Source organism: Oryx dammah, unplaced genomic scaffold (genome assembly GCF_014754425.2).
Source record: "Oryx dammah isolate SB20612 unplaced genomic scaffold, SCBI_Odam_1.1 HiC_scaffold_20, whole genome shotgun sequence".
NCBI lineage: Eukaryota > Metazoa > Chordata > Mammalia > Artiodactyla > Bovidae > Oryx > Oryx dammah.
Window position 1 is genome coordinate 32,111,899 of NW_024070204.1, and position 14,334 is coordinate 32,126,232.

General features: G+C 43.1%; 1 protein-coding gene across 7 annotated transcripts in view; it reads left to right on the forward strand.

Moving 5' to 3' along the window:
• The window catches only part of RAI14 (retinoic acid induced 14), a 162,919-nt gene extending 149,603 nt beyond the window's left edge, over positions 1-13,316 (forward strand). For 4 of the 7 annotated variants that reach the window (XM_040262303.1, XM_040262305.1, XM_040262300.1 and 1 more), the window contains 6 exons: positions 854-911; positions 3,309-3,427; positions 4,257-5,792; positions 6,968-7,117; positions 10,548-10,613; positions 11,429-13,309. In XM_040262303.1, coding sequence (XP_040118237.1) covers positions 854-911; positions 3,309-3,427; positions 4,257-5,792; positions 6,968-7,117; positions 10,548-10,613; positions 11,429-11,506 — 2,007 coding nt within the window. In that variant the 3' untranslated portion in view covers positions 11,507-13,309. Of the gene's footprint in view, positions 1-853; positions 912-3,308; positions 3,428-4,256; positions 5,793-6,967; positions 7,118-10,547; positions 10,614-11,428 lie in introns of all 7 variants that reach the window. The other 3 variants (XM_040262302.1, XM_040262304.1, XM_040262299.1) reach the window with 2 other exon arrangements.
• The last annotated feature ends 1,018 nt before the right edge of the window (positions 13,317-14,334 follow it).

A 14,334-nucleotide genomic window follows, 5' to 3' on the forward strand; every position in this document is an offset into this window, starting at 1 on the left:
GAAAAATAAAAATAAGCACTTACTTTTTAAGTGAAAATAAAGCTTTTGTTATGATAAGAACTTGCCAAAAATGAGCCACTCTATTTTTAGCATTTGAGCCTTTACAAAAGTTCCTTTGCTGAAAAATTATCTCTCTCATTATGATCTGTGACTTATCTAGATAAAACTTAGTAATTTCTGGCAAGTAACCATGTTTTGTTTTGGAATGAAAGTTTGGCTTTGAAGTTACAAGAATTTTTCCGACATATTAAAAGGCAGATATTTGGGGATACAGGTTTAGAGGAAATCTTTAGGGGATTGTCAGTCCACAGCCATAAGAATTCTATTCCCTTATAAAATTACCTTTATTTTCCCTGACAGGTCTCATTGATTACCACTTCTCATAAAAGCAATTCATATGTTAATGGTTTATCAATAAAGTGATAAAGCTAAAAATACTTCTAATGTATTTTAGTATATTAGCCAGATAAGTAAAACTTCTATTTGTCTCTATTATGAAAATAGTATTCACAGTCTCAAGTTTTAGCACACAGCACACTAAATTAGTTATTTTGTAATTTTATTATAAAAATCACAAAATAACTAATCTTCAAAGACTTATAATATTCATGAGAAGTTTCATTTTGTAATATTTTGAGAATATATCCTTAGGGACCTCTAAATCAAAATTTTACCTCAGGGGTTAATTGTTGCTTTTATGTACTTATATTTTAAAATATCTTCTTTCCTGGAGATAGTCTATTTCCATAGTAGGATCACATAAACCTATGTAAACTCAAGGAGGAAAATTTGCTGGACTCTTTTGGAGAGTGTTACATTCAGGAATATATTTTAAGTCATCTTTGTGTTCCAGCAGGCTGAGATTAGTTCTATACGAGAGAACAGAGACAGACTAAGTGACAGTACTACAGGTAAGATGGAGGGGCCTGTGTTTTGTTCCCATGACTGGTCTCTATTTCATGTCCCTTTAAGAGAGCAAAGGCCAAGGAGAGGTATTGGGGAGGTATTGGGTAAGGGGTAGTCAGAGAACCTTGAGTACCACCCAAACACTGCCAGTATTTCACAGTCTGATGCTGTCTACTTCAGTGGGCTTTCACCTAGATTTTAAGGAGTCCCTGAGCTTGGGTATGAACAAAGAAATCTCTGTTTTCATCTGGTCCTAATTTAGCATTGGCACTTCCTTCAGTGATGAATATAGACAGTAAGCCCCCTTAGTGTTAGCAGATCAGTGATTTTGACACCAAGAGAACTCACAGGTGGTATCATATCCCCTTACTGTTATTATAAGATATCTTGAAAGATCATTTATAGTATCTCTACTAGAAACTATGCAGTTATGAGACCTGCTTCTAGATCTTGTTATTTGGTGGGTTACAAAAGAAGCCTGCCAATTGCTGTAGCTTCTACATTCTATTTTATGCATTTTAAGACACTGTTTTGAGATGAGGTCCACGGGCTGTGAGCTGCCAGCTAGTGGCCCTCTTTGCGACTGAGCAGCAGGTTATTTCTTGAAGAGAGAGCCAACTGAGCACCGCCACAGCTGCCATAATTGAACTTTTCTACCAATGAAATCACATACGATCATATTGTCTTCAAGGAGGTTTGATTCATTGTATTGAGTTCATCCTGTTGCTTTACCCTTTAAGAATGTAGTACAGTACCTTCAGAATTAATCTGAAATGTGGAGTAGATTATTTCAAAGGCCCCTTTTTCACTCCAGCATTTAGTTTCTCAATCTGTTACGCATATCATATGTGTTTGGAGCACTTAACTTAAGGAATTTAGACATATAAACACATTATTGATTGGGGAATTTTTGCAGAAATTAATGCTTGAGATGTTAATACAGCTCCAGTTAATAATGTGTTAAGAAATATTCCTGGTAGAGAACAATGTTAATTGGATATTTTAAAAGCCATCCATCCTATCTTAGAAGTACTTTTTGTTGCTTAGAATTACCCTCCTGCTCCCAAATCCCCTGATTCATTCTAAGCTGACCAGACTGGATGTCAAGAACACTCATAAAGCTGTGGTTTAGGCCCCAGATATCATTAGTAAGCATTTCTGTGAAGAGATATCATTTTGCATCCTTCCAAATTAAGACTCAAGGTTTCATCCTTGCATTTGGTTGTGAGAAATTTTTTAAATAGTGGTGAAATTTGGATCAGTGCTGTTCAGATCACACTGTTCAGAGTGTGGTCTCTAAACTGTTGCCAGTCTAAAATTTTTTTTAAAAAGGGATTACTCCAGAAAGTTATCCAGCCAAGCACACTGTTTTATCCACAGGAAGAGTTTCTGGGTGCAGGAAGCAGTACACTCAGTGACATTCTGCAGCACATTTCTTGTCTTATCTCAGTGAGGACTTTGAGTAGCATAGCTTTACATGTTATTTCAGCATGATAATCAGTAGAATGTCAAACAGTTGTGGTTTACCAGCAGTGTTTATTGTGGGATTCGGAGACTCCTGTTTCATGCAGGGGTGGTCAGCAAATGCCTTAAGGAAGAGGCAGGGTCTGATGTGGGTCTTGAAGGATGCCTAAGAGTTATACAGCCAAAGAAGTGCTACAAGGGCGATCGTATGGATGAAGAATTAAAGAAGCAGTCTTGTGTTGAGTATAGAGAGGGTGTGAATCTGATGAAAATGGGATACTGGGGAAAAACATGATGAGTCATAACCCTGAAAAAAAGTAGATTGGCGCCAGATCTGAGAGGCCTTAATCCAGATAAAGGAAGTTGGAGATTATTTTTGGAGGGAGGGCAATTAAAGCACTTGAACCAAAGGCATGACCCCATCAAAGTATGTTTTAGGAAGATTAGTCTGACAGTGTTGTTGGTACAGGCTACATTTTCACTAGAGGAGAGAGAGGAAGATTTGTTAGGAAGCCGTTTGTACAGTTACCAGGTATGGTGATGAAGTCTGAACTAGGGTAATGGGCATGGGGATAAGAAGTGAACCAGATACCAGAGATCTTCCTAAAAGGATTCATAGAGTGAGATGTATAGGGCATGGGAGGAATAAAAAACAACCGAGGTGTGGCACTTAATCAAGTGAACAGAAACTGTATGACCAAATCCATCAGTTTTCAGATGAGTTTATTTGTATCTAGGCATTTAGTATTGTGCTAGGGAGTGAGGAGACCCCAGTACTTGAGAATTTCTGTTCATCTATCCAGCTGTAGGGGACTTTTATCCCTAGTCTGGATGAGAAAGAAGAACTGGATTGGATAGAAAGTGAGTTTGTTAGAGGTCAGAGATATAACAGTTAACTTTTTAAAATATTATTTTAAATTGGCTTTTTCTTTCCTAAGGTGCTGATAGTTTATTGGATGTAAGTTCTGAAGCTGACCAGCAAGATCTTCTTGTCCTATTGCAAGCAAAAGTTGCTTCTCTTACCTTACACAATAAGGAATTACAAGATAAATTACAGGTAGGTAAATAGATCACTACCATAGTCTGTTCAGTAGGGTCAAGCTATTGGATTTCTCAGGGTTAGTTGGGTATTGTTTTAGACACCAACATGGTTTCTTCTTTTTAAAATATAATTATCCTTTAGCATTTTATACCTTTAAATTTGTTTCTTGAGACTTATTCATTAATTTATTATTTTTATAAACTGGTAAAGTATATAATTATATACTTAGGTAAAGGCAAAGTCGTTCAGTTGTGTCCGACTCTTTGCGACCCCATGGGCTGTAGCCTACCAGGCTCCTCTGTCCATGGGATTTTCCAGGCAATAGTACTGGAGTGGATTGCCATTTCCTTCTCCAGGGGATCTTCCCAACCCAGGGATCGAACCCGGGTCTCCCACATTGTAGACAGACGCTTAACCGTCTGAGCCACCAGGGAAGTCTTTATGATATAATGACAATAGATAGCTATATGCACACCATATATATGACTAGTCATTCATTTAGTAAAGTTGATCATTTCGCAGATTTAAGAATGTGGTAAGAAGTAGGGCAACTACAATAATATGAGAAACAAAGAAAAATTTGAGACAGAAGCTCTGCAGCCAAAAGAGGTCTTGCGTTTTTAAAGTGGCAAATATAATCTGTCCTTTGAGAGCACAGAATAAGCTTAGTGTTGTTAAGTCCGACTCTTGTGTCCCAGACCATGTTTTTTCATGGGGCAAGAGGACGTGTGCAGAATGATACTGCTGCTCCCCCATACTCAAGGTTTGGATTTGCTCCCCGATTGCAGTTGCTTGCTCATCTAACCACACCTTTGGTGTCATTTCATTCTTGCCTTCTTTCCAGGCCAAAACACCCAGGGAAGGGGAAGCAGACTTGAGCTTTGACTCTTACCATTCTACTCAAACTGACTTGGCCCCATCCCTGGGCAAACCTAGTGAAAACCCTCCTCTAGACTCCAAACCATCTCCATCTGTCATAACACATTCCTCCAGTAAATCCACTCTTGACAGTGATGTCAGAATCCAGCAACTCCAAGAGGTTTTACGTGACTTGCAGAAGAGACTGGAGAGCTCTGAAGCGGAGAGGAAACAGCTGCAGGCCGAGCTCCAGACCAGGAGGACAGAATCAGTGTGCTTAAACAACACTGAGATCTCGGAGAATGGCTCCGACCTCAGCCAGAAACTTAAGGAAACTCAGAGCAAGTACGAGGAAGCTATGAAAGAAGTCCTGAGTGTGCAGAAGCAGATGAAGCTGGGCCTGGTCTCACCAGAAAGCGTGGACACTTACTCACACCTGCATGAGCTGAGGATCACCGAGGAAGAAATGGACGTGCTCAAGCGGGACCTCCAGGGCGCCCTGGAAGAAAGTGAACGAAATAAAGAGAAAGTGAGAGAGTTAGAGGAGAAGCTGGCAGAAAGGGAGAAAGAGGCAGTTCTGCAGCCACCAAGGGAGGAGTATGAGGAAATGAAAAGTTCCTATTGCACGGTGATTGAGAATATGAATAAGGAGAAAGCATTTTTGTTTGAGAAATACCAAGAGGCACAAGAAGAAATCACAAAACTGAAAGATACATTGAAAAATCAGATGACCCAGGAGGCGGGTGATGAAGCTGAGGACATGAAAGAGACCATGAACAGGATGATCGATGAGCTCAACAAGCAGGTGAGTGAGCTGTCCCAGCTGTACAAGGAGGCCCAGGCAGAGCTGGAGGATTACCGGAAGAGGAAGTCTCTAGAAGATGTCACAGCTGAGTATATCCATAAAGCGGAGCATGAGAAGCTGATGCAAGTGACCAACGTATCCAGAGCCAAGGCCGAAGAGGCACTGTCCGAAATGAAGTCTCAGTATTCAAAAGTGCTAAATGAGCTGACCCAGCTCAAACAGTTGGTAGACGCGCAGAAAGAGAACTCTGTCTCCATCACAGAGCATTTGCAAGTGATAACCACTCTGCGGACCACTGCCAAAGAGATGGAGGGAAAAATAAGCAGTCTGAAAGAGCACCTGGCGAGCAAGGAAGGGGAGGTGGCAAAGCTGGAGAAACAGCTCCTAGAGGAGAAGGCGGCTATGACCGACACGATGGTGCCCCGGTCTGCCTACGAGAAGCTCCAGTCGTCTTTGGAAAGTGAAGTGAGTGTGTTGGCCTCAAAATTAAGGGATTCCGTGAAAGAGAAAGAGAAGGCCCATTCAGAGGTTGCCCAGATTAGAAGTGAGGTCTTGCAGATGAAAAGGGAAAAGGAAAACATTCAGACTCTCTTGAAATCCAAAGAGCAGGAAGTAAATGAACTTCTGCAAAAATGCCAGCATGCTCAGGAAGAACTTGCAGAAATGAAGAGACATTCCGAGAGCTCCTCAAAACTGGAAGAGGATAAAGACAAGAAGGTTGGTGAGACTGTTGCTATTGAATTTCTAGCTAGCAAACGCTAGCACTTTGAACCTTCATTTACTGAAGTTAGCATTTTTAGCATTTGTTAGCACTAAGCTATTGTGAAAGCACTAAGGCGCCACACGGGACTCCATCTGTCCCCAGTGCCACATTACAAATAGTAGGGTGGACATTTATTTAAAAAGAGAGAGTGAGAAAGCCCTCATCTACTACTTCCCTCACACCAGAGCATTTTCAAATGTGCGGTACATACATATTTTCCCCTTAAAAATTATTTTACAGAAGCTCTGCCAAGTGTCAGGGGCCAGAAGTGAACCTATCAGCTGAGAAGTATTTGTGGTCCATCTTAAACTTCTATTCTGTTGGAATCCAGACAGATTTCCTCTGTCATATGGAAAATCAATTACTGCCAGACTTGATACTACTTCCCTAAACCCCATGAGCTTTCCCTTGAGTCAGTGTAAAAGCCCTCCCTGGTCCTTATTTTCAAAGGTGTGCAACAGGAGAGAAAGGGAGGAATGTGGGGGGCCAGGCAACCCGAGATGGGCTGAGCATGGAGGAAGGCGGAGAGTAAGGGGAGAAGTGAAGCGTGCTTCTGTGCTTGGATCTGCTCTGCATCCCCAGATGCCCAGTCTCCTGCGTTAGATGTTCTGAATGGCATTCACTAGAGAATTATTTATCTTTTATTCCTTTATTATAATGAATGTTTCCAAAAGAGCTTCCAAAGCCGTGGGGGTGGGGATTGTCTTCACTACAAGGTAGGATATCAGAGATACCCGGGTTCCCAGAACTTATTTCTGATTGCCTATGGCAGCAATAGGGAACAAAGCCTAGCTGGCTCCAAATATAGAATACCTGAAATTCTGTTTTTATTTTATTTTTAACAGTCCCCCATCTTAAGGGTGAAAGAAGGGAATCCACATAACAGCTGTTGTTATCTTCATGGCCCCAAGCATAGTCTCATTCCGGGGCTCTTGTCTGCATAGGCATGTTGGTTTCCCTGACTCTTACCTGTTTTTGTTTCATTGTTTGGCTTTTCTTTGAAAAATTAAGAAAAGGGATTGCTCCAGGCCCAGAGGCCAGCCGAGGCTGTGTTCCCAGTGGAGAAACAGCTGGCGTTTTGCCTCTGCGGGTGCCTTCTCTCCTGATAAGAGCTTTCCTTTCTCGCTAGATAAATGAGATGTCCAAGGAGGTCACCAAGTTGAAGGAGGCCCTGAACAGCCTCTCACAGCTCTCCTACTCTGCCAGCTCCTCCAAGAGGCAGAGCCAGCAGCTGGAGGCGCTGCAGCAGCAGGTCAAACAACTGCAGAACCAGCTGGCGGTGAGTGGGCCTGTTTCCACTGCTGGCTGGGGGTTGGGGGTGGGGGACAGGTAGGAACGAGCAGAAAGCTGCCCAGCCTAAAGAGTGTCGTGCTTCAGTGAGCAATTGACTAAAGACCTTTAGGGGAGGGCCAGAGAGGGAGCTGGTGGGTTTCCCAGTCATTACCTGCAATGAGAATGGGTTCCATGTGTCACTGGGAAGGGAGGAGTCTGAGGGATAGTGGCAGGAGCCTTTTTGTCTTGTTCCCTCTTCCACTCACTTGCTCCCCTTTCTCCGTTTTTCTGCTTCAGTAGTTACCGTCTCTGGCAGCGGCTCGAGATGTTTCTTATTAGGCGGCCAGGATGTCTGGTGGTTGTATATTCACATGTCTGAAGCTGCTTCTTGGCCCCTCTTCTGATTTCACCCAGTAAAGCTCTTTCATGTCTGTACTCGTTTCTGGTGGCTGTTGTAATAGAGCAACAGAAACTTGGTTTAAAACAATGCAGATTTATTACTGACAGTCCTGGAGATCATAAGTTCAAAGAAATCAGTTTCACAACAGTAAAGTCAAGGTCTCAGCAGGCTGGTTCCTTCTCAAGGCTCTAGGGGAGAATCTGATTGTCTTTTCTAACTTCTGGAGGCGGCCTACTTTCCTTGGCTCATGGCCCCTCTCTCATCCCCAGAGCACATCACTCCAGCCTCTGGTTCTGTCCTTCCATCTCCTCCTTCCACCGTTGACCTTTTTGCCTCCTCTTATAGGACCCTAGTAATCACATTTAAGGGCCACCCAGATAATCATTATCATCTTTCTTTCCATCTCAGGATCCTTAATCTAAAAGATCCCTTTTGACTGATAGTTAACGTTTATAGATTCTTGGGATTAGGACATGGGCATCTTTGGAGGGCCTCTCAGGTTGAGAGACTGAGAGGCCAGGGTGGTGGGTGGTTCCTCCACATGGATACTGAAGTCAACCAAGCGATGACATAAGCAGGACCAGAAAGGAAGACAGTGATCAGAAGACAAAGCTATAGTATATGTAAAGTTTTAGTTGTGGCGTGCTCACTCAGTTGTATTCGACTCTTTGTGACCCTGTGGACTGTAGCCCACCAGGCTTCTCTGTCCATGGGATTTTCCAGGCAAGAGTCCTGGAGTGGGATCCATTTCCTCCTCCATCTCCCCCACCAAGGGATTGAACCCGAGTCTCTGGCGTCTTCTGCATTGGCAGGTGCTTTCTTTACCACTGAGCCATCTGGGAAGCCCTTTAGTTGATGAGGGTATGTGATGTTTTCTACATGAAGATTAGGTTACCCTGGACTGTTGCTGGCTTACATTTCCATGAACTTGGATTTTGTGATTTCTTCAGTATAGGTCGATGCTAGTGAATTCAGGTTTCTACAGTCCTTACTCCATCTGGCCACAAAGTTCAAAACCAGCTTTTTTATGTTACCAGCTCTAGCAGTGGAGTAGTAGTCAGGGAAGGAGAAGATGCTCTTGACTGTTTTGCAGGTCATTTTTCTGATCAAGTGGTTATCACAGACTCATAGATAAAGTACTAATGGTTTATATAGTCATTTTTACAATTATCCAACATGCATTTAATGAGCTTCTATGTATCAGTAATGTACCAGGTGTCCATGATATAAAAATGAATAAGACACAGTCCCTGCTTTCATGGAATATAATGGCTTACTGTGTACTCAGTGTGGTAAGCATTCGTTGAGATATGACCAACATGCTGTGGGTGTAGAAAGGCAATGTGCATAGCCAATCTGGGGAAGTCTTAGAAGGCTTCCTGCAGGAAGTGATGCTTGTACTGAATCTTAGATGAGTAGGAGGCAGCAAGGATGTGGCATTTAGGTGGCCCATGGTTGCTGTAACAAGCACAGTTCCAATGGAGTGGAGGAGTGGAGGTGTGGAGTGTGAATGGCTGGAGGCTGACTGGTGGAGAAGTGACTAAGGAGCTAGGTGTCTGCAGGAGCTGAAGAGAAACAGTGGGAGGCAGGGGAAGCCTAATGCAGATTTGCTAGAAAGATAGGATATGGAGGTGGAGGAGTAGGATGCTTCCAGCTGAGATCTTGGAGTAATGACTGAGGCAGGGAGGTAACCATAAGATTGAGTGGCTGGAAGGAAGAGAGACAGGTCATGAAGCTGAGGCTGAGGGACTGAGAGGCCAGGATGGTGGGTGGTTTATCGATGTAGTTACTGCAGTCAGCCAAGCAATGACAGAAGCAGGACCAGAAAGAGAGACAGTGATCAGAAGACAAAGCTATAAATGATGGAGTGGAGGGAACCAAGAGGTGGGAGGAATCAGCACAGAGAGAGCTACCAAGCACACTTCCTAGTGGCATGAACTTCAAAGATCGAGGTTTCCAAGGTTGTCCTTGAATGGGAAGGATACCTCATATCTGACATTGATGGGAAGGTGGTAAGAATAGATACTGATGGACTTCAGTTGATTTTTTTAAGTGATCCATATGTGATAGTTTTAATTTCTATCAGGAAATAGGAAGAAAGGCCTCTTCTTAAGAAGAGTTAAGAGCCGAGTTGAGATCCTTGAAATAGTCACTGAGAGGAACTGGAATAGTATCTCAGTGAGAAGAAATAGAAGCATTAACAGCTGTGCTGTGAGGGGCCATTTGAGATTGGGGTCATCACCCTGTTCACCTCCTCAGTACACTGACAACTAAATCACTGAATTCCCCAGGGATTACATACCACTGGCCACACAGTAGGTGATCAACAACTCTTTTTATAAGATTACATTTTAAAAATTAAATTAATAAATATTTGGTCATTGTAGAAAAGTTGAAAGATTAAAAAAAAAAAACTCTGAAGAAGCTACTCTAGATACACATTGTCTATAATTTAACCACTCAGAGACAGTAACTGCATTTGATGTAGTCCTTGGCCTGTTGTTTACTTTATGTGAATACATTTGCCTAAGTATGTGTACATATATTTGTTTAAACAAACATGGGGATTATCAACTACTTTTTATAGGAATTTTCTTCTGGAGTTGACCTATGCCAAGATATGAAAGATTTTTTTTCCCCCTAAGAATACTGACAAGTGTTCCAAACCACACACCCTATCAAGTCCACAGCAATTTCAAAAACTTCCTGCGCTAGTTGCTGGAAGGAATCACTAGGGTAGCATTTGGCCGCAGCCTTCCCTAGGATTTTTTTTGAAGGTCTCCTAAGCCCCTGATGGTGGTTCAGATGGTAAAGAATCTGCCTGCAATGCTGGAGACCTGGGTTCAATCCCTGGGTCGGAAAGATCCCCTGGGGAAGGGAACCTGGAGTAGGGAATGCCTACTCCAGTATTCTTGCCTGGAGAATTCCATGAATAAAGGAGCCTGGCAGGCTCCAGTCCATGGGCTCTCAAGAGTCAGACACGGCTGAGTGACACACACTACAAGCTCTTGAACGGTGTCGAATTGTCTCTTTCTAGGAATGCAAGAAACAACACCAGGAAGTGATATCTGTTTACAGGATGCATCTTCTGTACGCCGTGCAGGTATGATATCTGGGGATCCTAAAGAGACACTGCAGTGGGCCTTGTCCAGATCCCCGTCCTGAAACTAGCAGAATGGATGAGAATTTGAGGAGGTGGATTTTCAATGGAAAGCTTTTTCAAATACCTTCTGCTTTGCTTTGCATTTTGTGTTGGGAGCCCCTTCCCCTGTTAATGGGGAGCTGCCTCCTTTGGTGACTGCTGAATGAGGAGGTTGCCACTGCACACCCCACCCCACCCCCCACCCAATCAGGAGAAGGAGTCTGGGGGTTACTTTCTGGGCCTGAGGATATTTGCTGAGCCATTGGTGCTGTCGCACTCCTGGGACGGTCGGTGTTCTGAGACTGGCCGGGCTCTCATTTTCTGTTAAGGCTCTAGAAACCCTTTGTTGAGGGCTCTGCTGGGAGACCCAGCCTCCCTGTCCTCTGGAGCAAAAAGATCAGGGCCCTCGCTTTGCCTCAGTTACTCCTGGAAATGTGGAAATGGGTAGGGCTCACATTTCCTGGGAAGATCAAGGGGGACAAATAAAGGCTTCTGCCTGCCAGTCATCTCACTCCCTAGGTGAGGCAGTGCCAGGATTTAGGTTCTAGTGAGTGTCATTTTGTTTTATTTTAAACCTTTTTGACATTCACTTTTCTAACAAGCATTCAGCCTCCCCTCTGGCCCTGTTTTCTGCATTTTGACGTTCCTATGGGACAGCAGCCTCTGTCTTTTATTCATCTCCTTCCTCACCACCCCCACAACATCCCACGTGAGTTGTGTCCAAGGCATGATATCATAGGTTATTCTAATGAGTGTCTTGTGTTGGACTTTTCTAGGGCCAGATGGATGAAGATGTCCAAAAAGTACTGAAGCAAATCCTCACCATGTGCAAGAACCAGTCCCAGAAGAAGTAAAGTGGATTCCTTGGCAGGACACTGGCCCCTTGTTGTCCACCCTTGTGTTACATCCGGAGTTGTCGGCAGCCACTGCCATTGTTCTCATTCGTGTATCACTGTGACCCTTATCATAGAACTTCTTCCCTTTCCAGAGACTTCTGAGGACAGGTCCCTGGAGAAGACTGTCCTCCTTAGAACCGCTGAGAGACTTCAGAGCAGCAGAGGGGAAAGATGCTGTCACCCCCCGCTTCTGACCAGAGCTGGGATCAGTCACGCTCAGGAGTCTGGTCCCTGCACTGGTAGTGGGGTATCTTTCCCGATACCTGCCTAGCTAAGGGGCTCCGTGGCTGCATGACATGACGCCCCATGCAGCCGTGCTTCTGTTCCTACACTTGGGCCGTGCCATTCAGCACAGCAGGGTTCTCTTTACCTTTGGTTTCCTATCCCCTACAACACGATTTAATTTCTAACCAAATTAGTATGACACTAGTTATGCACTATGTGCTTAAGATCCTTTATTGTGATATCCTGTGGATTTAAAAACTTTAATTCCATCTTTTTTCCCATCTGCCTTATATTTCTCACCACCCTGCTTGTCAATCTTACAATCAGATGAGCACTATTAACTTAAATATGAAGTTTAAAAACAAAAGCAAATTGTCCTTAAAAGTTCTTTCTTAAGTACATAGCTGACATGTTGCAAATTTTCTATGCAAACTTGCCTCCTGCTGTTTGTTATCCACGAAGCTCAGGAAATCCAAACATTTGTGTTTCAACAAGGGACAGTAAACTGTGTGTTTACAGCCAAAAGAAATGCCTCATAGTTTTTAACCTCAATTTTTTAAAAGTGTTTTTTTTTTCCTCTGTACAATATTTTTATTGGCTCTTAAAGATGTTTTCATATCTAAATCCCTAAGTAAGTGAAATTTACATTAGACTATATTAACAAAGTATTTTTTAGGTAATCATGCTTAAGAGTTTATATACATAACTTTTTTCTCCACGTTTTCAGCTATAGCAGAAGGTGGTTATATATTCCACTCAAAATGAGCTGCCACCAACACCCCTAGACTTTCTGCCATTTGTTCTTAGGACTGTAGCACGTCTTTAAATATAGTAAATCCTCTTTAGCCCATTGAATATTTCTGAGTGCCCCCACTCTACCAGCACTTGTAAATTACCTCGGGAAGGACTGTGAGTACCAGTGGGTTTTTCTACTTTGAAACAAAAAATCCTGGTATACGTTACAGTGCCTAGCTGAGGTCTTGGGGGAAAACATCTCTGTTCCCTTTACTTTCAGGTTAAAAATGTTTCTGACTTGCTTGCAGCTTCCTTTATGGCCTTGATCTTATTGAGGGATGTAAGCTGAAGACAGAAGTCTCTAACGTATAGAACTGTTAAGTGTAGGCCGGCTCTGACGGGGCTGCCTGCGCTCAGAGGCCACTTGGCAGCCCTGTGCTGAATGAGGGCCAACGACAGCGAAGCAGAAATGGCTTTCGAACTTGGTGTTACTTTTCTTAAGTTGTTTATAGTTCAGCAATTTCGAACATGCTCCAAAGAAAAATGTGAAAGGACTTTCTGTCACAGCACTTAAGAAAACACAAAACCACCCCCCCCACCCCCACACAGAAATGCTGCAGAGTGTAAAACTTGAGACATTTTGTAGGACGCCTGACAAAGTGTAGCCTTTTATCTTGTTTCAGGATGCATATTTATTTCAAGTACTCTGGTTAAATACTGAAGTTACATGCTGTAGTTTAGCATTTTGCCTTTGTAATTTACAGAAAAGTATTGCAGAAAATAAACTTTTGTTTCCTTTTGCATCTCCCTTGTTGATTTTGGGCGCCTTCGTTAGCATGCCCTGTAAGGCTTCTGAAGATCAGCTCAGTAGCACTTCAGGGCGACGGTTTTTATACCCTATGTCATGTTCAGCAGGTGGCCACTGTCTGCGATCTCTCACGCAACATGTCATACCATTCCCATCTTCTAGCTCCTGGGACCACCTTGAACTCTGCCCCAATCATCAACCACTTTTGGACACTTGCATCACAGTTATTTCATTGAAAATTGCCTCTCAGTTGATCTGCAGTCTTTTTTTTTTTTTTTTTAACTATTTAAAAGCCTCCATTAGATTTTTTCTTTCCTCTTCTATTTTGAAAAAGTAGAAAATGTATGCTAAGTCACTTCAGCCCTGTCTGACTCTTTGTGACCCTATGGACTGTAGCCTGCCAGGCTCCTCTGCCCATGGGATTCTCCAGGCAAGAATACTGAAGTGGGTTGCCACACCCTCCTCCAGGGGATCTTCCTGACCCAGGGATCGAACTTGTGTCTCTCATGTCTCCTGCATTGGCAGGTGGGTTCTTTACCACTAGTACCACCTAGGAAGCCTGAAAACATACACATGGTTTATTTTTAAAAAGTCAGATACATTATCCTGTCACATTACAAAGTTAATTCATTCCTGAAAAAAAACCCTGTAGGGTGAATTATTCGGAGAAGGCAATGGCAACCCACTCCAGTACTCTTGCCTGGAAAATCCCATGGATGGAGGAGCCTGGTAGGCTGCAGTCCATGGGGTTGCTAAGAGTCGGACACGACTGAGTGACTTCACTTTCACTTTTCACTTTCATGCATTGGAGAAGGAAATGGCAACTCACTCCAGTGTTCTTGCCTGGAGAATCCCAGGGATGAGAGAGCCTGGTGGGCTGCCATCTATGTGGTCGCACAGAGTCAGACATGACTGAAGTGACTTAGCAGTAGCAGGGTGAATTCTTGCAGGTTGAAATCATAATTAAAACACCAGATGACAATGAAATGGGTGCAATTATTTAAGTAGCTCACATTCT